The sequence below is a fragment of the Thalassophryne amazonica genome, chromosome 8 (genome assembly GCF_902500255.1).
Source record: "Thalassophryne amazonica chromosome 8, fThaAma1.1, whole genome shotgun sequence".
In the NCBI taxonomy this organism is placed as follows: Eukaryota; Metazoa; Chordata; class Actinopteri; order Batrachoidiformes; family Batrachoididae; genus Thalassophryne; species Thalassophryne amazonica.
In genome coordinates, this window is record NC_047110.1 from 30,062,846 (window position 1) to 30,089,096 (window position 26,251).

The 26,251-nt window shown below is 44.2% G+C and overlaps 1 protein-coding gene across 10 annotated transcripts in view; it reads left to right on the top strand.

Moving 5' to 3' along the window:
* Positions 1–26,251, top strand: part of ppip5k1b (diphosphoinositol pentakisphosphate kinase 1b) — a 212,640-nt gene that overhangs the window by 52,211 nt on the left and 134,178 nt on the right. For all 10 annotated transcript variants that reach the window (XR_004562139.1, XR_004562138.1, XR_004562140.1 and 7 more), the window contains exons 5-7: positions 11,623–11,708; positions 18,105–18,259; positions 25,555–25,656. Coding sequence is in view for 7 of the 10 variants with exons in the window: in XM_034175924.1 (XP_034031815.1) it covers positions 11,623–11,708; positions 18,105–18,259; positions 25,555–25,656 (343 nt within the window). In the remaining 3 variants the exon portion in view is untranslated. The remainder of the gene's footprint in view (positions 1–11,622; positions 11,709–18,104; positions 18,260–25,554; positions 25,657–26,251) is intronic.

Genomic DNA, 26,251 nt, shown 5'->3' on the forward strand with positions numbered 1-26,251 from the left:
GAGCTGACGGGCGGGCTTAAACGATCCCGCTGCCATGGTTTCATGCATGCAACGGTGTTGTACACGAGCGTGCACAAAACTGTCGCAGCGGGAACACAATGCGAGCAGCTGGACAATGTGTAACCACATCGCGCAGCTGCTGTGTAAAAAAATTAAATACATGCCACCCACGGGATTTGAACCTGCAATTTACAAAAGCTCTGATTGTCAGCCAGAAACGTACCATCACTGGCCTGTAAAAGGTGTGGAAAAATGCCTTTAATCAACAAGGAGATGAGCATATTAAAAAAAACACACACCATAAAAAAACGCCGGATTTTATTGAATCCCTCTTATCAAGCGGACAATAAACGTATGAAATGTTTGTTCCTCTGTAGATGACCCATGCTCACAGACGTACAGTCAGGAAATGACATGAATGAGAAGCAGGGTGCTCTTAACATGTCCACATCTGGTCTGGCGTGTCCACTAGCCCCGCGCACGTGTCCGGCCCTTCACACGTGTATTGTGGACGGTGCACCGCAGGAGCGTCATGTGGAACAGAGCTTACGTGGGTTACGTGACATTCATTCAAATCGCCCACTGCATGTTATGATCTGATGGTCCAAAGCACCTGGGGGAACCTGTCAATTGCCCATTGCAAAAGCGATACGTTTTTATGTATTTCCACATGAGGACAGCAAGCACACACATGCGTGCGTCCATCAAAACATGGTACATGTTCTGCAACTGTGACGTCCAGGACCAGAGATGTCAACAGCTGTCACGTCCCATGTCTGTTCAGCGCACAGACCAAGGTGTCACTCTGTGATCAGATGAGAGGCGCCTCGCCTGCAGGGGTGCTTGCGAACCACACACACGCATGTGTTGGGGGGGAGCGCGCGAAACACACGCACACGTGTTGTGGGGGAGCCGACACTCTGGCATGCCACATATGTACTTGGCAACTTCACAGTCGTGGGGGCACTTAGACAAATTTCACATCCAGCTCGAAAGTGATCGTCTGCTGACTGTTTTTGTGCTAATAGCGCGAATGCCAAGAGAGCTGTGTTAGATGTTCGTGTGTGTCACCTGGAATTTGGCCGACACCTGCCACGAGAGGGATTGAATGGGCTCTCACAGGGTACACTCTGTCTTTCAGCCGCTGGTGTGTGCAAATAGTTGTAGTAACAGGTGTACGAGGCGTTGGAGGCAGTACGACACGTGTATGAGGCGTTGGAGGCAGCTCCCATTTTTCATGAAATGCATGCAAGTCCTCCTTCTTGCGCTAGTCAATTTAAATTGTGTTATGTCTGAAGGGGCTCTAAGGGGTTTTGTGAGTAGAATTTTGAGGAAAAAAAATTAATTTACTCCATTTTGGCATAAGGCTGTAACATAAAATGTGGAAAAAGTGAAGCACTGAGAATACTTTACAGATGTACTTCAATCATGGACCCTTTTCAAATGGTTCTTCAACAACAAATGGTTGTTCCAAGGAATACATGGTTCTTTGAGTACATTTTCACCTTTCTGCTCCCCCCAGTTGCCAAGGGTCAGCACCAAAATAGGTCTGTACCAGATCTGCATTAGGATTTGTCAAACGTTTTACACCAGTTGCTCTTCTGGAGTAACTCCAGTTGTAAATGGAGAAACATGTTCACAGCTCCTAGTGTTCCTTAGGCTGAGTCTCAATTCTACCCCTCGGCCCTTCCCCTTACCCCTTCCCCTCCGTTTTGCGCGGGCACGAGAGACAGAGGGGTGTCTCAATTCTCTTTTTGGAGCGAGGTGGAGGGCTACAAACCCCTCCATTTGGAGTGAATCTGGATGCACACTCTGTTTACAGGGGTAGGAGGAGCTTACCGCTGTGTCCAAAGAAACAAACATGGCGCCGAAAGAGCTGCACAAATGAAGCGGCTTTCATTACAAATTACGCTGTTTAGAAAGTTATAACTTGCCAAAAAACTTTACAGGCAGTTGTCTATGACAGCAACGTGTATGCTGCTTCGATGCATGTTGTGTATATTGTCGTCCTGAAGAATATCATAACTTCGCTCGTGCGCTGAGGCGTTATAATGCATATACACACGAATGCTACAAAAAGACACTTTTATTTCTCACAATGGAGAATATCATGATAAAGGATAAGCGCGTTAATTTGTATGTTCATAAATCTTTGGATAATAGCGACCCCTGCTGTTGGATTTCAAGGTCTGTAACGTGTGTGTATTTAATAAACAAACAACAACCCTGAGCAAACCCGTCTCCTAATAAGCTTTCAGGCAGAAAATGAGAAGTTTCATCAATGGGAATAAGTTGGAAAATATATACACACACATGTATATGTGTAACACATAACCTGACGTCCTAATAGACTGATATTATTTGTCAAGGAACAGAACTAGATGCAGCCCAAAACATACATACAGGTGCTGGTCATATCAAATCAAATCAAATCAATTTTATTTATATAGCACCAAATCACAACAACAGTTGCCCCAAGGCGCTTTATATTGCAAGGCAAAAGCCATACAATAATTACAGAAAAACCCCAACGGTCAAAACGACCCCCTGTGGGCAAGCACTTGGCGACTGTGGGAATGAAAAATTCCCCTTTAACAGGAAGAAACCTCCAGCAGAACCAGGCTCAAGGAGGGGCAGTCTTCTGCTGGGACTGGTTGGGGCTGAGGGGAGAGAATCAGGAAAGACATGCTGTGGAAAAGAGCAGAATCAATCACTAATGATTAAATGCAGAGTGGTGCATACAGAGCAAAAAGAGAAAGAAACACTCTGGGAACACACTGGGAACCCCCAGCAGTCTAAGTCTATAGCAGCATAACTAAGGGATGGTTCAGGGTCACCTGATCCAGCCCTAACTATAAGCTTTAGCAAAAAGGAAAGTTTTAAGCCTAATCTTAAAAGTAGAGAGGGTGTCTGTCTCCCTGATCCGAATTGGCAGCTGGTTCCACAGGAGAGGAGCCTGAAAGCTGAAGGCTCTGCCTCCCATTCTACTCTTAAAAACCCTAGGAACTACAAGTAAGCCTGCAGTCTGAGAGCGAAGCGCTCTATTGGGGTGATATGGTACTAAGAGGTCCCTAAGATAAGACGGGACCTGATTATTCAAAACCTTATAAGTAAGAAGAAGAATTTTAAATTATATTCTAGAATTAACAGGAAGCCAATGAAGAGAGGCCAATATGGGTGAAATATGCTCTCTCCTTCTAGTCCCTGTCAGTACTCTAGCTACAGCATTTTGAATTAACTGAAGGCTTTTCAGGGAACTTTTAGGACAACCTGATAATAATGAATTACAATAGTCCAGCCTAGAGGAAATAAATGCATGAATTAGTTTTTCAGCATCACTCTGAGACAAGACCTAATTTTAGAGATATTGCGCAAATATAAAAAAGCAGTCCTACATATTTGCTTAATATGCGCATTGAAGGACATATCCTGATCAAAAATGACTCCAAGATTTCTCACAGTATTACTAGAGGTCAGGGTAATGCCATCCAGAGTAAGGATCTGGTTAGACACCATGTTTCTAAGATTTGTGGGGCCAAGTACAATAACTTCAGTTTTATCTGAATTTAAAAGCAGGAAATTAGAGGTCATCCATGTCTTTATGTCTGTAAGACATTCCTGCAGTTTAAGTAATTGGTGTGTGTCCTCTGGCTTCATGGATAGATAAAGCTGGGTATCATCTGCGTAACAATGAAAATTTAAGCAATGCTTTCTAATAATACTGCCTAAGGGAAGCATGTATAAAGTGAATAAAATTGGTCCTAGCACAGAACCTTGTGGAATTCCACAATTAATCTTAGTCTGTGAAGAAGACTCCCCATTTACATGAACAAATTGTAATCTATTAGATAAATATGATTCAAACCACCGCAGCACAGTGCCTTTAATACCTATGGCATGCTCTAATCTCTGTAATAAAATTTTATGGTCAACAGTATCAAAAGCAGCACTGAGGTCTAACAGGACAAGTGTTATGTGCAGACGCAGGTTGAGGAGCGGACCAACGTCTGACCGAACCCAGCGCTAAATAACCAGAAAGCGGTTCCACAAACAAAACGGTTTTATTTCCCCTGCAGTGCAATAATTAGTGTACAACATAAATATGTGGTTTGTCTGGCGGAGTGAAGGACGGCGCGCTCTCCAGCGCCCAAAAGGATTGAAGCCTCTGCGCTTCTGGACTCAGATTCACTGCCAAACACCCCCCAGGTGGACACGACAAACTGACTCTGTGAAGGATGGAAAAAGGTGAGGTAAGTCAACAGAGCTACAACAAATATCCTTCAGAGGCACACACTATCAGCGACACATTCAGGTCTGAATTTAAGCTTTATGTAAATGAGCAGCTTCTCACAACAGGTGGAGGATCATCAGTCCGTACGCCACGGCAGTGAGAAGCAAACTGCACAATTCTCATCAATGTTCAAATATACTGCGTAACAGAATGCCAAATTACTATTAACGATCATTCAGACAATAATCACCTCTGATGTGTGCTGACAGCATGTGTCCCTCACCCGTCCTCCTTCACAGGCACTATGTGTCAAACCCTGGCGCGGTCCTCAGCGTCTCACAAACGAACGTCACAAGGTCGAGTTCCCGGCCATTCTGCTTGAACCACTCATGGCTTAAATGCAGAACGCCATCTCATTATCTGCTTCAGCTGAAAGTCTTTAAGTTTGCACATGAGCATCATCCACAGGTGCTGCGAGTCAGTAGGCCTGCACGTGAACATCCTCCACAGGTGCAGCTAATAATGCTGATGAGGGTGAAGGACTCTTCTGCCAGCACCTTCTCCACAGACAAAAAACAGTTTGCATACCACCTGGAGAGCAAAGAAAAGAAAACAACACAAAAACATTCAGCCAAACCCCCCAACACACAACAACAAGCACAGAGATGAGTCCACTGTCTGAGGCCATAAGAAGATCATTTGTAACCTTTACTAATGCTGTTTCTGTACTATGATAAATTCTGAAACCTGACTGAAACTCTTCAAATAGACCATTCCTCTGCAGATGATCAGTTAGCTGTTTTACAACTACCCTTTCAAGAATTTTTGAGAGAAAAGGAAGGTTGGAGATTGGCCTATAATTAGCTAAGATAGCTGGGTCAAGTGATGGCTTTTTAAGTAATGGTTTAATTACTGCCACCTTAAAAGCCTGTGGTACATAGCCAACTAATAAAGATAGATTGATCATATTTAAGATCGAAGCATTAATTAATGGTAGGGCTTCCTTGAGCAGCCTGGTAGGAATGGGGTCTAATAGACATGTTGGCATGATTTGGAGGAAGTGACTAATGAAAATAACTCAGACAGAACAATCGGAGAGAAAGAGTCTAACCAAATACCAGCATTACTGAAAGCAGCCAAAGATAACGATATGTCTTTGGGATGGTTATGAGTAATTTTTTCTCTAATAGTTAAAATGTTTTTAGCAAAGAAAGTCATGAAGTCATTACTAGTTAAAGTTAAAGGAATACTCGGCTCAATAGAGCTCTTTGTCAGCCTGGCTACAGTGCTGAAAAGAAACCTGGGGTTGTTCTTATTTTCTTCAATTAGTGATGAGTAGTAAGAGGTCCTAGCTTTACGGAGGGCTTTTTTATAGAGCAACAGACTCTTTATCCAGGCTAAGTGAAGATCTTCTAAATTAGTGAGACGCCATTTCCTCTCCAACTTTCGGGTTATCTGCTTTAAGCTGCGAGTTTGTGAGTTATACTACGGAGTCAGGCACTTCTGATTTAAGGCTCTCTTTTTCAGAGGAGCTACAGCATCCAAAGTTGTGCTCAATGAGGATGTAAAACTATTGACGAGATAATCTATCTCACTCACAGAGTTTCGGTAGCTACTCTGCACTGTGTTGGTATATGGCATTGGAGAACATAACAAAGAAGGAATCATATCCTTAAACCTAGTTACAGCGCTTTCCAAAAGACTTCTACTGTAATGAAACTTATTCCCCACTGCTGGGTAGTCCATTAAAGTAAATGTAAATGTTATTAAGAAATGATCAGACAGAAGGGGCTTTTCAGGGAATACCGTTAAGTTTTCAATTTCCATACCATAAGTCAAAACAAGATCTAAAGTATAATTAAAGTGGTGGGTGGACTCATTTACATTTTGAGCAAAGCCAATTGAGTCTAATAATAGATTAAATGCAGTGTTGAGGCTGTCATTCTCAGCATCTTTGTGGATGTTAAAATCGCCCACTATAATTATCTGAGCTAAGCACTAAGTCAGACAAAAGGTCTGAAAATTCACAGAGAAACTCATAGTAACGACCAGGTGGACGATAGATAACAACAAATAAAACTGGTTTTTGGGACTTCCAATTTGGATGGACAAGACTAAGAATCAAGCTTTCAAATGAATTAAAGCTCTGTCTGGGTTTTTGATTAATAAATAAGCTGGAGTCGAAGATTGCTGCTAATCCTCCGCCTCGGCCCGTGCTACAAGCATTCTGACAGTTAGTGTGACTCGGGGGTGTTGACTCATTTAAACTGCTGTAACCAGGTTTCTGTAAGGCAGAATAAATCAATATGTTGATCAATTATTATATCATTTACTAACAGGGACTTAGAAGAGAGAGACCTAATGTTCAATAGACCAGATTTAACTGTTTTAGTCTGTGGTGCAGTTGAAGGTGCTATATTATTTTTTCTTTTTGAATTTTTATGCTTAAATAGATTTTTTACTGGTTGTTGGTGGTCTGGGAGCAGGCACCGTCTCTACGGGGATGGGGTATTGGGGGGATGGCAGGGGGAGAGAAGCTGCAGATAGGTGTGTAATAATACAACTCTGCTTCCTGGTCCCAACCCTGGGTAGTCACGGTTTGGAGGGTTTAATAAAATTGGCCAGATTTCTAGAAATGAGAGCTGCTCCATCCAAAGTGGGTTGGATGCCGTCTCTCCTAACAAGACCAGGTTTTCCCCAGAAGCTTTGCCAATTATCTATGAAGCCCACCTCATTTTTTGGACACCACTCAGACAGCCAGCAATTCAAGGAGAACATGCGGCTAAACATGTCACTCCCGGGGGGGGAGGGTCCCAGAGAAAACTACAGAGTCCGACATTGTTTTTGCAAAGTTACACACTGATTCAATGTTAATTTTAGTGACCTCCGATTGGCGTAACCGGGTGTCATTACTGCCGACGTGAATTACAATCTTACCAAATTTACGCTTAGCCTTAGCCAGCAGTTTCAAATTTCCTTCAATGTCGCCTGCTCTGGCCCCCGGAAGACAATTGATTATGGTTGCTGGTGTCTCTAACTTCACATTTCTCAAAACAGAGTCGCCAATAACCAGAGTTTGTTCCTCGGCGGGTGTGTCGCCGAGTGGGGAAAAACGGTTAGAGATGTGAATGGGTTGGTGGTGTACAGGAGCTTCTGCTTAGGACTACGCTTCCTCCTCACAGTCACCCAGCCGGCCTGCTTTCCCGGCTGCTCGGAATCCGCTGGGGGACAGCTAACGGCAGCTAAGCTACCTTGGTCCGCAGCGACTACAGGGGCCTGGCTAGCTGTAGGATTTTACAAGGTGCTTAGCCGAGTCTCCAATTCGCCCAGCCTGACCTCCAAAGCTACGAATAAGCTACACTTATTACAAGTACCATTACTGCTAAGGAGGCCGAGGAATAACTAAACATTTCACACCCAGAGCAGAGAAGTGCAGGAGACAGGAGAAGCCGCCATGCTAAGCCGGCTAAGAGCTAGTAGCTGCGCTAAGCTAGTGGATTCCTAAAAACACACAAAGTGAATAATGTGTAAATAATTTAGAGGTGATTCAGCAGAGGGAGAGCTTTAGTTAAGGCACGTGAAGATTACACTGTGAAACAAATCGTTATTTACATCCCCTGGCAAAAATTATGGAATCACTGGCCTCGGAGGATGTTCATTCAGTTGTTTAATTTTGTAGAAAAAAAGCAGATCACAGACATGACACAAAACTAAAGTCATTTCAAATGGCAACTTTCTGGCTTTAAGAAACACTATAAGAAATCAGGAAAAATAATTGTGGCAGTCAGTAACGATTACTTTTTTAGACCAAGCAGAGGGAAAAAAATATGGAATCACTCAATTCTGAGGAAAAAATTATGGAATCATGAAAAACAAAAGAACACTCCAACACATCACTAGTATTTTGTTGCACCACCTCTGGCTTTTATAACAGCTTGCAGTCTCTGAGGCATGGACTTAATGAGTGACAAACAGTACTCTTCATCAATCTGGCTCCAACTTTCTCTGATTGCTGTTGCCTTGTCATGGACCATTTTCTTCAACTTCCACCAAAGATTTTCAATTGGATTAAGATCCGGACTATTTGCAGGCCATGACATTGACCCTTTGTGTCTTTTTGCAAGTAATGTTTTCACAGTTTTTGCTCTATGTCAAGATGCATTATCATCTTGAAAAATGATTTCATCATCCCCAAACATCCTTTCAATTGATGGGATAAGAAAAGTGTCCAAAATATCAACGTAAATTTGTGCATTTATTGATGATGTAATGACAGCCATCTCCCCAGTGCCTTTACCTGACATGCAGCCCCATATCATCAATGACTGTGGAAATTTACATGTTCTCTTCAGGCATTCATCTTTATAAATCTCATTGGAACGGCACCAAACAAAAGTTCTAGCATCATCACCTTGCCCAATGCAGATTTGAGATTCATCACTGAATATGACTTTCATCCAGTCATCCACAGTCCACGACTGCTTTTCCTTAGCCCATTGTAACCTTGTTTTTTTTCTGTTTAGGTGTTAATGATGGCTTTCGTTTAGCTTTTCTGTATGTAAATCCCATTTCCTTTAGGCGGTTTCTTACAGTTCGGTCACAGATCTTTATAAAATCTGTATAATCTATATACAGATCTATATAATAAAAATCTTTATTATTACCGTTCTTACAAAAATTCTCATACAGAAATACTATTATTATTTATACTGCTACTACTACTTCAACTGCTAATCTATATTGTAGGCCAAATGGCCTCTGTGTGCATGTATGTGTGCTTACGTGCATGCGTGGCTTTGATCACGGAGAAACTGAGGAAAGCTGATATTTGCAGTTTGGTATGCTTCTATATTTTGGGTCAAGGATGAATGCTGCAAAAACTGAAAGTTGATAGGACTAATATTTTTTGAGAAATTAGTTATATTAGCTAACAACAGTGAATAATGGATGTTGTGTGGTAGTGTACCATGGGAGTTTGGGGATTTGGGGTTTTAAATGTTATTGTGGTTCATGTTAGTTTAATAATGTTGTTAGTGTTATTGATTTATTGTGTTTTTGTAGTTGTTTAGTCAGTTTAGTTCTCCTGTTGCCATTACCATGAGTGAGTTAAGTGTCATGTTGCCATTACCATGAGTGAGAAGTGTAGTGCATTTGATGTCTTCTGCCATCATCTCTGTTTTTGTGTGTAGGCTATAAAAATAAAAGCACCTTCTGGCAGTATGCTGAAAAGACAAAAAGTTCTGAGTCAATTTTCGTACATGTATGTGTGCATGTGTGCATGTGTATAACTTGGATCACGGAGAAACTTGGGAGAGCTGACGTTTGCCATTTGATATGCTTATGTATTTTGGGTCATGGATGAAAGCTGCCAAAACAGAATGTTGACAGGACTAATATTTTTGGAGAAACTATGGATATAAGCTAACAACACTGAACAATAGACTTTGATCATTTCATTCTTGACTCACCAGCTGGGAGCGGGAAATCATCTATATATTTAAAGCGTGCATGCGTGCGTGATTTTATTTAGTAAGTTCAATGTAAGTACATAATATTGTAAATACATTAAAAATACATGACACAAAAAAGCAGTGGTGGGCACAGATTCGCTAGCCGCTAATTAGCACAGCTAACGTTTTTGTTAGCGGATTAGTGTTTCAGTTAATTTTGAAAACCATCAGCGGACCATTTAGCTTCCGCTAAATTTAGCTCTGATAACTTTCAGTCCACTTATTTTTTTTTTTTTTTTTTTTGCTGACATAGTAAATCAAAATCATACATTTTAGTACTTACATGTTAAGTGACTTTTAATAGTCAGACAGCTGTGAGCTCAGTCCTTCCTCAACAGAAGAGACCGGAGCGAACCAGCTGCTGTCATTTACTTTGAGTGCCTTTCGGCACATGTATGTTAAAAGCACAAACATTCAGAATTTGGTGCATTCCTTTAAAAGATATGTCATATGTGTGATATTTTCTCTCAGTAAAAATGACAGAGGTACCTTTTAATATCAATAATTGTCCAGAATTATTTTTTTATGAGTAAAGCCATAAGTGAAAAGTGTGTTGTGCTTCATGTCACCTCCACACTGACCTGTCTTTCTGCATATTGAAAGTAAATAACTTTTTTCTCTCTTTCTTCCTTTGGGCCAACAGCAGCCAGCTTGCTCTGCTCTCTTCTGCTGAGGAAAGTTCACAGCCGTCTGACTACGTGAGACAGCTCTGTCTCGTTGTTTGTTTTTGGGTTTTTGATTGCTTTTGATTTCACTCAGAAGCCTCGGCTGAGCTGAAACTCGAAACTGGCTTATCAGTAGCCGACAGTACTAAAGGTTAGCGGTTAGCTGTAACTTCCGCTAAAACAATTTTGCAGTTTATTGGTTTAGCGTCATAAAAGTTAACTTTGAAGTTAGCGGATTAGCAGTTATTGATGCTACCTTTTTGGTTAGCTATGCCCACCACTGCAAGAAAGTGAAAACACTTACTTCCATTGTGGTCCATTTAAAAATCAAATGACAAACTAGAATAATAAAATCAAAATAATAATAATAATAATACTGATGATGATGATAGTGTGTACATGATAACAAGAACCTGAACAATTTCTAAATACATTAAGACAGTAAACTAACATTTAAAAATTGCATAATTAATAAATAAAAATAAAAATTGTTGAGGTCTAAGGTTCTAAAAACATTCTGGACTCACACGCCGTTCCAACTTATTATAGAAACTTTGCATAATTTATTACCACCCTTGAGAAAATGTCAGCTACTTGTTTTAAAAACACTACCCAATCTAGAGTCTGAGGATCCCCACAGGCAATACGGTAGTAGTAATAATAATAACAATAATGATGATGGTGATGTTTTCATTAATAACAATAGCAAGGAAGGTGAAGCTCATAGACACCTATCCGTTTCTAATTAATTGACTTATTTTAGTTGTATAATATTCTTGTATATATTAGCTACCAGCTAATATATACAAGCCCAGCCCGTAAAGACGTATGGTTCTTTTGCAGATTTATATGGCTCCCTACCCTAAAACCCCAAAGAACAATATGACTAACATTTAGAACCACCTGCTACATAAAGTGGTTCTTTTGCAGGTGATGGTTTGTTGTGGAACTACACAGCCTCACTTGTTGCTGCAGAATACTACCAGACTGCAATATTGGCATACCAGCCTGATGACACTTGTGCTGTGCTTTGACACGGTTTTTGGAATATTACTTATCTAATGCTGTTGAAAACAGCAACATTTTTTATAAATACAAATGTGGAGCACGTTATGACTAAACTAGAATAACATTCACCAACGTATAGTATGTAAACGTTTTGTCCACAAATACACTTTAGATTTGTTATTTCTAATGTGTTCCATTTTGGTCCTAGGAGAGAAGTGTACCGTATCCTACAGGAAGAGGGCATTGACCTTCCTCGTTACGCTGTATTAAACCGAGACCCTGACAATCCTGAAGGTGAGGAATAATTTTAAAACCAGTAGATGCACTCCATTTTCAGTATAGTTAAGGCTATTGCATTCTACTTGTAACCGGCAGACTCTTAAAAAAATAACCATATTCTTCTGTCAACCTTCTGCTTTTAATTTTGACAAAAGGAATGCACTCGGAAAAAAAAAATGTAACTGAAAGATACTTCATGTTTGTTGACTTGTCAGTTGGCTGTGGTGTTTTTTTTTTTGTTTGTTTTTTGCTTCAATGGTTATGTTGAACTTCTGAATGAATACAACCAAGGAAAATTGCTGTAATAGTTTAGTGGTTCGATGTGTCACTTCTCTACATGCAGTCTGTCTGAAACACACTACACTACTACAGCAATTAGGTGACTTCATCTTGCCGGTTTTCATGTAATGTGTAGTCAGTCACACTCCAAATAATCACATGTCCAAAAAGTAACGAACCTTTTTATTTTTTTCAAAAACCATATGGATTTGAATCACGTGTGATTGCATCAGCCAAGCTTGAACCTTCGTGCGCATGCGTGAGTTTTTTCACGCCTGTCGGTTGCGTCATTCGCCTGTGGGCAGGCTTTGAGTGAGCACTGGTCCAGCCTCCTCGTCGGATTTTTAATTGTCAGGGAAATGGCAGAGCGACTGCTGCTTTGCTCCATGAAATTTTTTTTAAAAACTGTGTGAGACAGCCAGTTGGAAACCAGTTGAAAGATTCAGATGGCTTTCGGTGAAAATTCTGTCGGCGTCACACGGATTAAGGAGTGTTAAAACCTTTTTAAAGACGGCCCACAGCGGCGGAGGGCGCGCGGCGCACCGAGCGGCCATCGACAGGCTGGAACAACCAGATCATTTCCAAACTGAACGCTGTGTTTATCCGGGACATCGTGTGACTAACACAGAAATGGCAAGAGAGCTGGACATAGCACTTTTGTGGCACATTCCACTGTTATAGGAGATTTTGTAATGAAAGATGTGCGAAGGATTTCACGCGTCGGCACGGAGCTGCTCATGGCGTGCAACAAAAAAAACACCTCCGTGTTGGAAGTCTCACAGGACATGTTGGGGCATGTCCAGCTGTTACACAATTTCTTGGATACTCACTCGACTGAAAAGCCATCAAAAGTTGTCTGAATCTTCCGAATGGTTTCCAACATGGAGGTGTTTTTTTTTTTTTTTTTTGTGCGCCATGAGCGGCTCCATGCCGACACGCGACATCCTCAGAATCTTCACCGAAAGCCATCTGAACCTTTCGAGTGGTTTCCAACTGGCTGTCTCTAACAGTTTCTGAAAAAAATTTCATGGAGCAAAGCGGCAGTCGCTCTGCTATTTCCCTGACAATACAAATCTGACGAGGGGGCTGGACCAGTGCTCACTCAAAGCCTGCCCACAGGCGAATGACGCAACCGACAGGCGTGAATAAACTCACGCATGCGCACGAAGGTTCAAGCTTGGCTGATGTAATCACATGTGATTCAAATCCATATAGTTTTTGAAAAAATTAAAAGGTCCTTTACTTTTTGGACAGACCTCATATACCTGTGGTTTCCATTTCAGAATATGTACCATAGACTAAGATTAGCACCCGTAGGTGAGGTAAACTCAGAATCAACTGAACAGTCATGTGTTGTCACTGTGAAAACTAACCGTGACAGTTGGAAAAGGCATTTCCTTTTGAATTCAATTTATTTAATTTATATAGCACCAAATCACAACAAAGTTGCCTCAAGGGCACTTCAGACAAGTAAGGTCTAACTTTACCAACCCTCAGAGCAAGCACGCAGGCAACAGCGGTAAGGAAAAACTCCCTCTAATGATTTGAGGAAGAAACCTCAAGCAGACCAGACTCAAAGGGGTGACCCTCTGCTTTGGCTGTGCTACTGACAGAAATTACAAAACAATTCACAAAACAAATATACAGGAAATGGTGGTGCACAGGACAGGAGGCCTGCTCTGTTTCCTAATAATATGAGTTTAAAAGAGTGAAAAGCATTGTAGCATACTATGCCAGTATGCTAGCTATACGAAAGGGAAAATAAGTGCGTCTTAAGTCTGGACTTGAAAGTCTCTACAGAATCTGACCGTTTTGTTGACGCAGGGAGATCATTCCATAGAACACGGGCATGATAAGAGAAAGCTCTGTGACCTGCAGACTTTATTCACCCTAGGTACACAAAGTAGTCCTGCACCCTGAGAATACAAAGCTCGGGCCGGTACGTAGGGTTTTATTTAGGTCCGCTAAGTAGGGAGGTGACAGTCCATGAACAATTTTATAGGCTAGTAGCAGAACCTTAAAATCTGATCTCACAGGGACAGGAAGCCAGTGAAGAGATGCCAAAATGGTGTAATGTGGTCAAACTTTCTGCTTCGTGTCAAAAGTCTGGCAGCAGCATTTTGAACCAATTGGAGACCCCTACTGCCAAGCTGTGGTAAACCAGAAAATAGAACATTGCAGTAGTCCAATCTAGAAGAGACAAATGCATGAGTCAGGGTCTCAGCATCAGTCATAGACAGGATAGGACGAATCTTCACTATATTTCACAGGTGTAAGAAAGCAGTCCTCATAATATCTCTAATGTGGAGGTCAAAGGACAACATAGGATCAAAAACTACCCCAGGGTTCCTCACTTTGTCAGTGTGATGTATGACACACGAGCCTAGGCTAAGCGTTAGTTGGTCAAATTGATGCAGATGTCTCACTGGACCAAGAACCATCATTTCAGTCTTATCAGAGTTTAAAATTAGGAAGTTGTTAGACATCCAGCTTCACACTGATGCAAGGCAGTCTTCTAAGGATTTTATGTGGATGAGATTACCAGCAGATATCAGCATGTATAACTGGGTATCATCAGCATAGCAGTGAAAGGTAATCCCACAACGCTACAATATGTGCCCAAGGAGTGCTATATAAAGGGAGAAAAGTGAGGGGCCTAAGACAGACCCCTGTGGAACCCCAAATTTCATGTTACTAAGGTTAGAGGTAGTGTTATTGTACAAAACACAGTGAGAACTAGGGATGGGTATCGAGAACCAGTTCCTTTCAGGTATCGTTAAGAAATGATTTGATCCACCGACATCAATAACCTTTTTACTTAATGATTCCCTTATCAATCCTTCAGAGTGGCCGTTGTTTTTGGGGGTGTTTGTCAGGAAAATTATCATCATTTCTCTACATTGATTACAGACCCCGCAGCGGGTCTGTAATCAACTTTTCTGCAGCGCGGCTTTGCTTTGAGCCTTGAACCAATCGAAGCAATGATCGAAGCACTGCTTCAATCATTGCTTCTTTGATTCATTTTTTTCGTTAGCTTTCCCCCGCTAAAACCCTAAAGAGCATATGGCTGTGAGTATTATTTACCTTTTTTTATGTTAAACTGACCTCTTATGGTCTTCTGAAACAGTTGATAGATGTATTTTATAACTTAAAAACGGGGCAGATGCTAACACGTTAGCATGTCTATGGCATTTTCAGTGTTAATGTTAGCATTATGCAGTTGCAGCTGTCAAGCATTTGTGGTCGTAAAAGAGTCAAATGTATTACAAATTGTAATATTTTTTAAATTTATTTTTGTTGATATATTAATAATAATAGCAAGCACAACAGTAATAGTAATAATATCTAATCTAATGATTATATACAATTTTAGAGAAAGAGACAAAAATAACCTGAATAAAAACAACAGAAAAAAAATATAAAACCAACTAACAATGAACATACATAAATAAATGTTTCCTTTGAACACCTAGTGACTCTTACACCTCCATTTCATCCCTGTCTTATTTACGTTTAATGACAATTTGTCAAACCATATTTTCAATTTGTTAATTTCTTCAGTGATTTCCTCCAGAACTATCTGCCAAACTAGAAAACTGCTGCATCCTAGTAAGAGCAGAATACTACTGGAATTAATTTGAATAAGGAAAGTTTTTTTTTGTTTGTTTGTTTGTTTTGTGTTTTTTTTTTCCTCACCAAAATGGATGCTGCATTCACTGCAGTTTGTTTGGAATAGTCCCAGATTGCATTTCAGAGCTTCTAGAATTCAAACATTTTCGTACACGTGGTGTTGGAGGGTAATTTTGGGTTTCAGCTTTTTTGTTTTTCACCATTTTCATCCCTGAATATGTCAATCATGAGTCACTTTTGTGCGGATTAAAGTTACTAACTGGGACTCCTGTCTTGTTGCGAGAAAGAAATGAGAATTGTCCTCCGTTCTGTTCACACAGCTCCAAACGCTGCGTGGCTCTCTGACGAGTCAAGTTAGAATAATAGAATCCAGTCAGAATTAATAAATTCAAAGCAAAACACTGTTTTGTTTATTTGTATTTATGTCCAGAGATCAAGGATACAGTGACTAATTTCATATTTATTTACTTTAAGACTCAATGAAATACATAGAAAACCTGTAAAGCCTACTTTTAGTACAAAATTCACAAGAGGTATCGATAAGGAAATGGATCAATAAGCAGAATCGATAATGGCATCGATATCAATAAAATCTTATCAGTACCCATCCCTAGTGAGAACAACTGGTCAGGTATGACATCAACCATGCAAGGGCACGCCCAGTAATCCCAAAATGATTCTCCAGCCTATCGAATAGAATATGATGGTCCACGGTATCAAACGTCGCACTGAGATCCAATAGCACCAAAACTAGTGGTGTCCAAATGCACTGCAAGCAGAAGATCATTCTCCACTTTAGTGAGAGCCGTCTCTGTGGAATGATATTTTCTAAACGCAGACTGCAGTGGCTCAAAAAGAATATTCTCAGTAAGGTGGTCCACAAGCTGCCGTGAAACAATTTTTTCCAGAATTTTAGAGCAAATTGATAGATTTGATATCGGCCTATAGTTTTTCAATACACTAGGGTCAAGATTAGATTACTTAAGTAATGGTTTAATCACTGCAGATTTCAAACATTTAGGAACAGATACAGAAATTAATGAGAGATTAATAATTTCCAGCAGAGTCAGCCCAAGAGTGGGCTACAGGTCCTTAAACAGTTGTGCTGGTATAGGATCAAATAAGCAGGTTGTGCTTTTTGTAGACGTTACAAGTTTCATCAGCATGCCTATGAGATACTATCAAATTCTGCAAATCTAGGTAGTACCTCGGTAATGGCACCCACCTCAATAGCAAGGTGTAATAGCTGGGTTAAGGCATGCTGGGATATGTTTAACCTAATGTCTTCTATTTTCGGCTCAAAGTAATCCAAGAAATCTTGTGCTGTAAAAGGAGAGCGACATACAGGTGGTTGTCCATGAATAAGTGTTGCCATTGTGTCGAACAAGAACTTTGAGTTATGTTTGTTTTTGTTGATCAAATCAGAGTAGTAGGTCTGCTTTGTAGCCAGCAGTGCATGCTTATAGTCTGAGATAGCATCACGCCACGCAAGGTGGAATGCTTCTAATTTTGAACGACCCCATTTCCATTCTAGACCTTTTGCCTTATGCTTGAGATCACGCAAGTAATCATTGGACCAGGGTGACTGTGTTTTGGGGGTACGTAGTTTTAGTAAAGGTGGCGCAATCATGTCAAGTGTAATTTTGAGAGCTGACCTTAAACTATCCACAAGACTGTCTACTGATTGGGCATTTTCCAAACGTGAGGCTAAGATATCAGGCAGTCTAGCTTCGAGTTCAGTCATAGTTGAGGAAATAATGCATCGCCACAGTGATAAATAAGGTTCTTGTTCCACTAAACACGGCAACTGTAAACCTAATATGTGAGTGATCAGAGACCACCGATGCAAGAAGCATGATGTCAGTATTCATGACAACAATACCATGTGCAAGAACCCAGGGTATTTCCACTAATGTGCGTCAATTCCTGAATGTATTGCTGAAATCCTAATGCATCCACAATTTCCATAAATGATTTGCAGAGGGGATCAGAAGGCTTATTTATATGAATGTTGAAGTCACCAATAATCAGAATGTTATCTGCGATAGTTGACAAGTTAGAGATGAACTCACCGAATTCAGAGTATGGGCCAGGGGGCCTATATACAGTGACAAAATAATACAGCTGATTTGTATTCTTCTGACCTTGGCAATATGTATCATTATGGGCAGAGTGGACAATCAGATGCTCAAACGAGTCATATTTGTGACCCCCCAACCCCAACAGCTAATAAGATAAACCCAGATTTATAGGTAAGAGCAACACCCCCAACATTTCCTTTTCAATAAAACACGTAGATATTCTGTTTATGTACATTGTTGTTAGTTCATACTGTAACTATTATATCATATTGCTTAGTACTAGTGCTTCTTTGTGCTGTTTTAAATGGTGCTTGACCACCCTACATGCTCTGTTTCCCCTTTGTCTATGAATGCTGATGTATCCCTGTTTATAATAAAGATTTTTTGAATTTTATTTAAAATGAAAGACATGTTGCTGCAGAGTGTAACCTGGTGGAGGGAGATGACCATGTTGAGGTGAATGGGGAGGTGTTCCAGAAACCTTTTGTGGAGAAACCTGTGTGCGCTGAGGACCACAATGTCTACATCTATTATCCAACATCTGCAGGAGGGGGCAGCCAGAGACTCTTTAGAAAGGTAGCCATTTCTGAAACAACCATGTAAATATATTTTACTTACTCACGCAGGGTGACAGGGCAGCACAATGTCTTAGTGGTTAGCAGTGTTGCCTCACAACAAGGAACCCATAGGATTGCTGCCCACCTGGTCCTTTCTGTGTGGAGATTGCATGTTCTCCCTGTCTTTGCATGGGTTCCCTCTGGGTGTTCCAGCTTCCTCCCACCTCCAAATGCATGCAGGATAGGTGACTTTGAAATGTTAAATTGACAGTAGGTGAGAGCGTGAATGTGTTGGTCTGTCTATATGTTGCTCTGCAATGGACTGGTGTCCTGCAGTGCACTGATGTCCTGTCCAGGACACCTGAGATATACCAGAAATGGATTGAGTTTAGAGAAAAGTTATTTGATGGCAGAAATGTCTGGATTACTGTCTTCCTGGTTCTTGATTGGCTGGATTATTTTGTTATGATTTGTGTCAATTTGACCACAAAATGCAGACAGTTAACACAAGTGAAATGTAATAAAACTTTATTCACCAAATGAAAAGGTGAAGTCTAAAAGCTGGGGAATGGTCAAACAGTCAGGAATATGGGAGGAGAGTCAGAACGTGCAGCACAGAGTGTCAAGGACACCATCAACATTAAGGCACATCACAAACATGGAACAACACAAGACCAGCATAAGCCAGCAACAAAGGCAAAGCATTGACAAACTTAAATGGTGACATGTAACAAGACAACAGACAAGTGTGGTGAATGGTGAACAAAAGACCAGTGCCGGAAAACTAATGGAGAACTCGACTAAAAAACATTGCCTGAAATTAAATAACTCAAAAATGGCAAAAGAATAAAACAAAGGAACATTGATCACAAAACCACCCTAATCAACAAATGGGGTTGGTAAGGTTACCTTACCTGTGGTAACCTTAAAAATAACCAAGTTCTTCTGTAAACCTTCGTCTTTGTTGGGGAAAGTGAAATGCACGGACCTACACCAGGGGGCGTAAATGAACGGCCAATAGAGAATCCAATAAATACAATTTATTGCTGCAAATGTGCACAACAGGTCAAAATATGCTTTTAGTCTGTCAATATCAATATAACCAAGATGATGCGTGGGCAGGCCCGAGAATAGGAGACGCCTAACCAGAGAAGAGCCGGGACCCACGAAGTTCCACCGCCAACGGAGACCTGCAACACACTGGAACCGCCAAGTCCTGAGTCCCCAGATGGCCACCGCTTCCAGCTGTCAGATCCGGTACTGCTGGCAGGAAAAGAGACAGGTTACGGGGTGGGTGTGTGAACACCCAGCAAACAAGTCAGCTGGAAATACAGTTCCTTTATGGGGGAAAACCTCCACCTCCAAACACAGGAACACAGAGTACATGCAGTGCCCTATGTATCACTTAATCAAGTCTGAAGTGAGGAGTGGAGACGCCAACTCCTCCAACTTCCACAAACTCGGCTTAAGCTGCAAGTGTACAAAAGGTTAATGACTGCAAAAAGCTCTGATGCAAAAAACGTGTGCGTACAGCACAGAACGGCTGAGTTGGTTTACCTGTGTGGTAAGCTGATAACTCGGCAGAGTTATGGTGTCTCTTCCAGGCTTTTATGGATGATGTGATGACTGATGGGTGACAGCTGTCAGCTCAGAGCTCCTGGTGGACTCCTGCGGCAACTGCGCCCTCTGGTGCCTGAAACCCGACAACAGCCAGGGCGCCCTCTGGTGGTGAGCCAGCAGTACCTCGTCTTCGGGCGGCCCACACAACAGGACCCCCCCCCCTCAACGGGCGCCTCCTGGTGCCCGACCCTGCTTGTCGGGGTGTCGCTGGTAGAAGTCCGCCAGGAGGGCGGGATCCAAGATGAAGCTCCTCTTCACCCAGGAGCGCTCTTCTGGTCCGTAACCCTCCCAGTCCACCAGATACCGGAAGCCCCGACCCTTCCGACGAACATCGAGGAGCTTTCTGACTGGCCAGGCTGGCCCGCCGTCGATGATGCGGGCAGGAGGCGGCGCCGTTCCGGGGGTGCAGAGGTCCGAGGTGTGGTATGGTTTTATCTTTGACACGTGAAACACTGGATGGATCTGCAGTGAAGTGGGGAGTTTGAGCTTCACTGCGGCAGGGCTGATGACCTTCAGGATGGGGAATGGTCCAATGAAACGGTCGGTGAGTTTGGGTGAGTCCGTGTGCAGAGGAATGTTTTTTGTTGAAAGCCAAACCTCCTGCCCGGGCTGGTAGGCTGGGGCTCGTCGGCGATCTGCATGGTCCTTCGCCCACGTCTGGGCTCTCGAGAGCAGAGCGGGCTGTCTTCCACACCCGATGGCATCTCCTGAGGTGGGCCTGGACCAAGGGGACCTCGACCTCTCCCTCCACGGCCGGAAACAATGGGGACTGGTGCCCCAAACACACTTCAAACGGGGAGAGGCCGGTCGCAGACGAGATTTGGCTATTGTGGGCGTACTTGATCCAGGCCAGATGTTGACTCCAGGCCGTCAAGTGCACGGAGGTAACACACCTCATGGCCTGTTCCAGATCTTGATTAGCCTGCTCTGCTTGGCCGTTGGTCTGGGTGTAGTACCCGGACGACAGGCTCGCTGTGGCCCCCAGTTCCCTACAGAAACTCCTCCAGACTTGCGAGGAGAACTGAGGACCACGATCAGAGACGATATCCGTCGGGATACCATGCAGACGCCCGATGTGGTGGACCAGGAGGTCTGCAGTCTCCTGGGCCGTTGGGAGCTTCGGGAGGGCCACAAAGTGGGCCGCCTTGGAAAACCAGTCCACTGTCGTCAGGATGGTGGTCATTCCCTCAGACACAGGGAGGCCCGTGACAAAGTCCAGGCCGATGTGGGACCAGGGGCGACGAGGCACTGGTAACGGCTGGAAGAGTCCTTTCTCGGGTTGATGGACAGCCTTGCCCCTGGCACAGGTGGTACAGGCCCGGACATAATCCCGGGTGACGGCTTCGACTGACGCCCACCAAAACCGCTGCCGGACCACTGCCACGGTTCTTCGCACTCCCGGATGGCAGGAGAGCTTGGAACCGTGACAGAAGTCCAATACTGCAGTCCTAGCATCTGGTGGGACATACAGCCTGTTCGGTGGTCCACCGCCGGGATCCGGATGTTGTGTCAGGGCCTCCCTGACTACTTCCTCCACATCCCACGTGAGGGTAGCGACGACAGTGGACTCCAGCAGGATGGTATCGGGTGGATCCAACAGCTTCGTTTTAACTTTGTCTTTGTGCACCCGCGACAGTGTGTCAGACCTCTGGTTTTTGGTCCCGGGGCAGTAGGTAATCCTGAAGTTAAAACGTCCAAAAAAACAGTGACCAATGGGCTTGCCTGGGGTTCAGACGCTTGGCGGTCTGGATGTATTCCAGGTTCCGATGGTCAGTGAGAACGATAAATGGGACCACAGCTCCCTCCAGCAAGTGTCTCCACTCCTCCAGGGCCTCTTTCACCGCCAGGAGTTCCCGATTGCCAACATCGTAGTTCCGTTCAGCTGGGGTTAACCTACGGGAGAAATAGGCAGATGGGTGGAGAACCTTGTCGGACTCCCTACTCTGGGACAGCACGGCTCCTATCCCTGAGTCAGAGGCATCCACTTCAACTATGAACTGGCGGTTTGGATCAGGCCAGAACTGGTGCAGTCGAAAACCGGCGTTTCAACTCCCTAAATGCGGCTTCGCACCGATCCGACCAGGTGAAGCGGACTTTTGTGGAGGTCAGGGCAGTAAGGGGACCAACAACCTGACTATAGCCCTTAATGAACCTCCTGTAAAAATTTGCGAAGCCAAGGAACTGTTGCAGCTTCCTACGGCTTGCCGGTTGGGGCCAATCTCTCACCGCTGCGACCTTAGCCGGATCGGGTGCTACGGAGTTGGAGGAGATGATGAACCCCAGGAAGGACAAAGAAGTACGGTGGAACTCGCACTTCTCGCCCTTCACAAACAGCCGGTTCTCCAATAACCGCTGCAGGACCTGACGTACATGCTTTACATGGGTCTCAGGGTCCGGAGAGAAGATGAGGATATCGTCTAGATACACGAAGACGAATCGATGCAGGAAGTCCCGCAAGACGTCATGAACAAATGCTTGGAACGTCGCGGGGGCGTTAGTGAGGCCGAACGGCATGACCAGGTACTCAAAGTGACCTAAGGGGGTGTTAAATGCCGTCTTCCATTCGTCTCCCTTCCGGATCTGAACCAGGTGATAAGCATTACGCAGATCGAGTTTGGTGAAGATCTTAGCTCCATGCAAGGGCGTGAACACTGAATCTAATAAGGGCAACGGGTATCGGTTACAAACCGTGATCACGTTCAGCCCTCTAAAATCAATGCATGGACGGAGTCCGCCGTCCTTCTTGCCCACAAAAAAGAAACCCGCACCCAATGGGGAGGAAGAGTTCCGGATTAACCCGGCAGTTAAAGAGTCCCGGATGTAGGTCTCCATTGATTTGCGCTCAGGACGTGAGAAATTGTACAGCCTGCTGGACGGATACTCAGCGCCCGGAACCAAATCAATGGCACAATCATACGGTCGGTACGGGGGAAGCGTGAGTGCCAGATCTTTGCTGAAAATGTCAGCAAGATCATGGTACTCAGCCGGCACCGTTGTAAGATTGGGGGGACTTGGACCTCCTCTTTAGCAGTCTCACCGGGTGGTACCAAGGATCTTTGACACTCCCGGTGGCAGGTTTCGCTCCATTGAGCCGCAGACGGCCAATTGATCCGGGGATTGTGCTTCACCATCCACGGAAAACCCAAAACAATCCTGGAGGTAGAAGGTGTTACTAAGAACACAATCTCCTCGCTGTGATTTCCAGAGACAACCAGAGTTAAGGGCTGTGTCTGGTGTGTGATTACTGGAAGGAGGGTGCCATCTAGTGCCCGCACCTTCAATGGTGAAGGAACGGCCACCAGAGGGAGCCCTACTTCCTTAGCCCATCTACTGTCCAGTAGATTTCCCTCTGACCCCGTGTCGATCAGTGCTGGGGCTTTAAGGATTAAATCTCCACAGAGGATTGTGACTGGGAGTCGTGGAGATTTACGTGGTGTCCCCGCGTGTGTATTATGACTCACCCTTAGCCCAGTCTCTAAGGGCGAGCGTTGGTGTTTTGACCGCTTGGGGCAGTTTTTCTGCATGTGCTCACTCGAGCCGCAGTAAAAACACTTTCCACGAGCCAGCCTCCTTTGTCTGTTATCAGATCTCATTTTAGCCCTGCTAAAATGTCCATAGCTTCCATAGCTCCAAATTAGTCCATAGAGTCCATAGCTTCGTCAGCAGGGGGAGCTGTCATCACGCGGAGCGCCCCAGCTTTGGAGCGGGGGGAGGACGGCGCTGCTTCGGACCTGGAAGGGAGAGGGACGGTGCGCGCCTGGCCATCGACGTCCCGTCGACGTTCCTCTAATCGATTGTCTAACCGTATAATCAGGTCGATAAGCCCATCTAATCCCGCGGTTGATCTTTCGCCACCAGGTGCTCCTTTAGGGCCAGAGACAGCCCGTTTACAAAGGCGGCACAGAGCACTACCGCATTCCAGCTGGCTCTCGTTGCCATGACGCGGAAGTCGACTGCATACTTAGCGGCGCTCCTGCTCCCCTGTCGGATTGACAGTAGCACATTTGAAGCAGTTTCGCCTCGGTTAGGATGATCGAACACCTGTCTGAACTCACTAATAAACCCAGTGTATGTCACTAGGAGCCCTGAATCCTGTTCCCAGAGCACCGTAGCCCAGGCACGTGCCTCGCCTCGAAGCAAATTTATGATATAAACCACCCGGCTCTGGTCTGACGCGTACATCACAGGGCGTTGTGCAAAGACGAGCGAGCACTGCATTAAGAAGTCCGCGCACGTCTCGACACAACCCCCGTATGGTTCTGGAGGGCTAATGTATGCTTCAGGGGATGGGGATGGGGGGTCCGTTGAACGACCACTGGAATGTCTCTGTTCTGCGACAGGTCCGCAGGAGGAGGAGCTGCAGTCGCGCCCTGTCCGCGCGCTTCCATCTGAGCGGTGAGAGCCTCCATCCTACGATTGAGCAGTATATTCTGCTCGGTCACTAAATCCAGCCGAGCAGTGAGGGTGGTTAGAATCTGCTGCAACTCACCCAACGTGCCTCCTGCTGGCGCCTGTGCACCTTGCATCTCCATTTATGTGCCCCTCGGAATCCATGATGTTGCCGAGTTATCCTGTTGGGGAAAGTGAAATGCACGGACCCACACCAGGGGGCATAAATGAACAGCCAATAGAGAGGTCAAAATATGCTTTTAGTCTGTCAATATCAGTATAACCAAGATGACGCGTGGGCAGGCCCGACGATAGGAGACGCCTAACCAGAGAAGAGCTGGGACCCACGAAGTTCCACCGCCAACGGAGACCTGCAACACACCGGAGCCGCCAAGTCCTGAGTCCCCAGGTGGCCACCGCTTCCAGCTGTCAGATCCGGTACTGCTGGCAGGAAAAGAGACAGGTTATGGGGTGGGTGTGTGAACACCCAGCAAACAAGTCAGCTGGAAATGCATTTCCTTTATGGGGGAAAACCTCCACCTCCAAACACTGGAACACAGAGTACGTGCAGTGCCTTATGTATCACTTAATCAAGTCTGAAGTGAGGAGTGGAGACGCCAACTCCTCCAACTTCCACAAACGCGGCTTAAGCTGCAAGTGTACAAAAGGTTAACGACTGCAAAAAGCTTTGATGCATAAAACGTGTGCGTACGGCACAGAACGGCTGAATTGGTTTACCTGTGTGGTAAGCTGCTATCTCGGCAGAGTTATGGTGTCTCTTCCAGGCTTTTATGGATGATGTGATGACTGATGGGTGACAGCTGTCAGCTCAGAGCTCCTGTTGGACTCCTGCGGCAACTGCGCCCTCTGGTGCCTGAAACCCGACAACAGGCAGGGCACCTTCTGGTGGTGAGCCAGCAGTACCTCCTCTTCAGGCGGCCCACACAACAGTCTTTTAATTTTGGCAAAAGGAATGCACTCGAAAAATTTGTAACTGAAAGATAATTCCATGTTTGTTGACTTGTCAGTTGGCTCCGTTTTTACCTATGTGAAGCGCCTTGGGGTGACGTGTTGTGATTTGTCTGTATATAAATAAACTGAATTGAATGAAGTTGAAATACATCATAAGACAGGGACAAGGGATGGAATGTAACACGTATGGCTGTTACAGAACCATCTGAAAATATGTTGTACTGGGGCAGCACATCAGTGACCCATAGTTTGTTTTGAGGTTTGTCATTGAGCTTAAATGGTATCTCCAAGTGCAAGTCTGGTAATTCTATTTCTTTTCTTTCTCTCTTGTAGATTGGGAGTCGTAGCAGTGTGTATTCCCCAGAAAGCAGTGTGCGAAAGACTGGATCCTATATCTATGAGGAGTTCATGCCCACGGATGGTACTGATGTGAAGGTACAAAGAATGCAAATTTATTGGTCAAGTGGTGCCTAGTGGTTCATGCCAAGGATTCATCCAGTTGACCAGTGAGATTCAGGAATTAGTCTTTTCAAATACTATAATACTGTAAATTTGAAGAACCGTTTTGACAGTGTCTTTTAGTAGTGATGTGCCACAGCCTGACAGCCGTCTTGACCTACTTACAGTGTGTCTGCTTGTCTTTAAAGTTTACTTTTAAGCCCATGTTACACAAAGACGGTTTTGTCTGTGGGTAGTACGTAGACCGAAGTTCGCGGTAGTTCCGGCTGTTTTCGCGGTGGAAAGGGGCGGAGCATTTCACCGGCGTTTTGAGCGCCGTACTAGCCACAAATCCGCGGATAAAACGCCGCTAAATCCGCAGAATAAAGCGGAGTTTTGACACTGTAGCATCCGGCACACGTCAGGCAACGGGGGTGAATTCTCAGTTCTATCCTTTACAATCGCACGTTAAGACGCGCGTGAGAACGGCAGTGTTCTGCTGCCGCTGATAATGCCCTGTGTACCGCTGGATTTATCCAGGCAAATCCTGCCTTACTCCAGGAAGTTTTGCTTATAGGCACCGCCCCCAGAG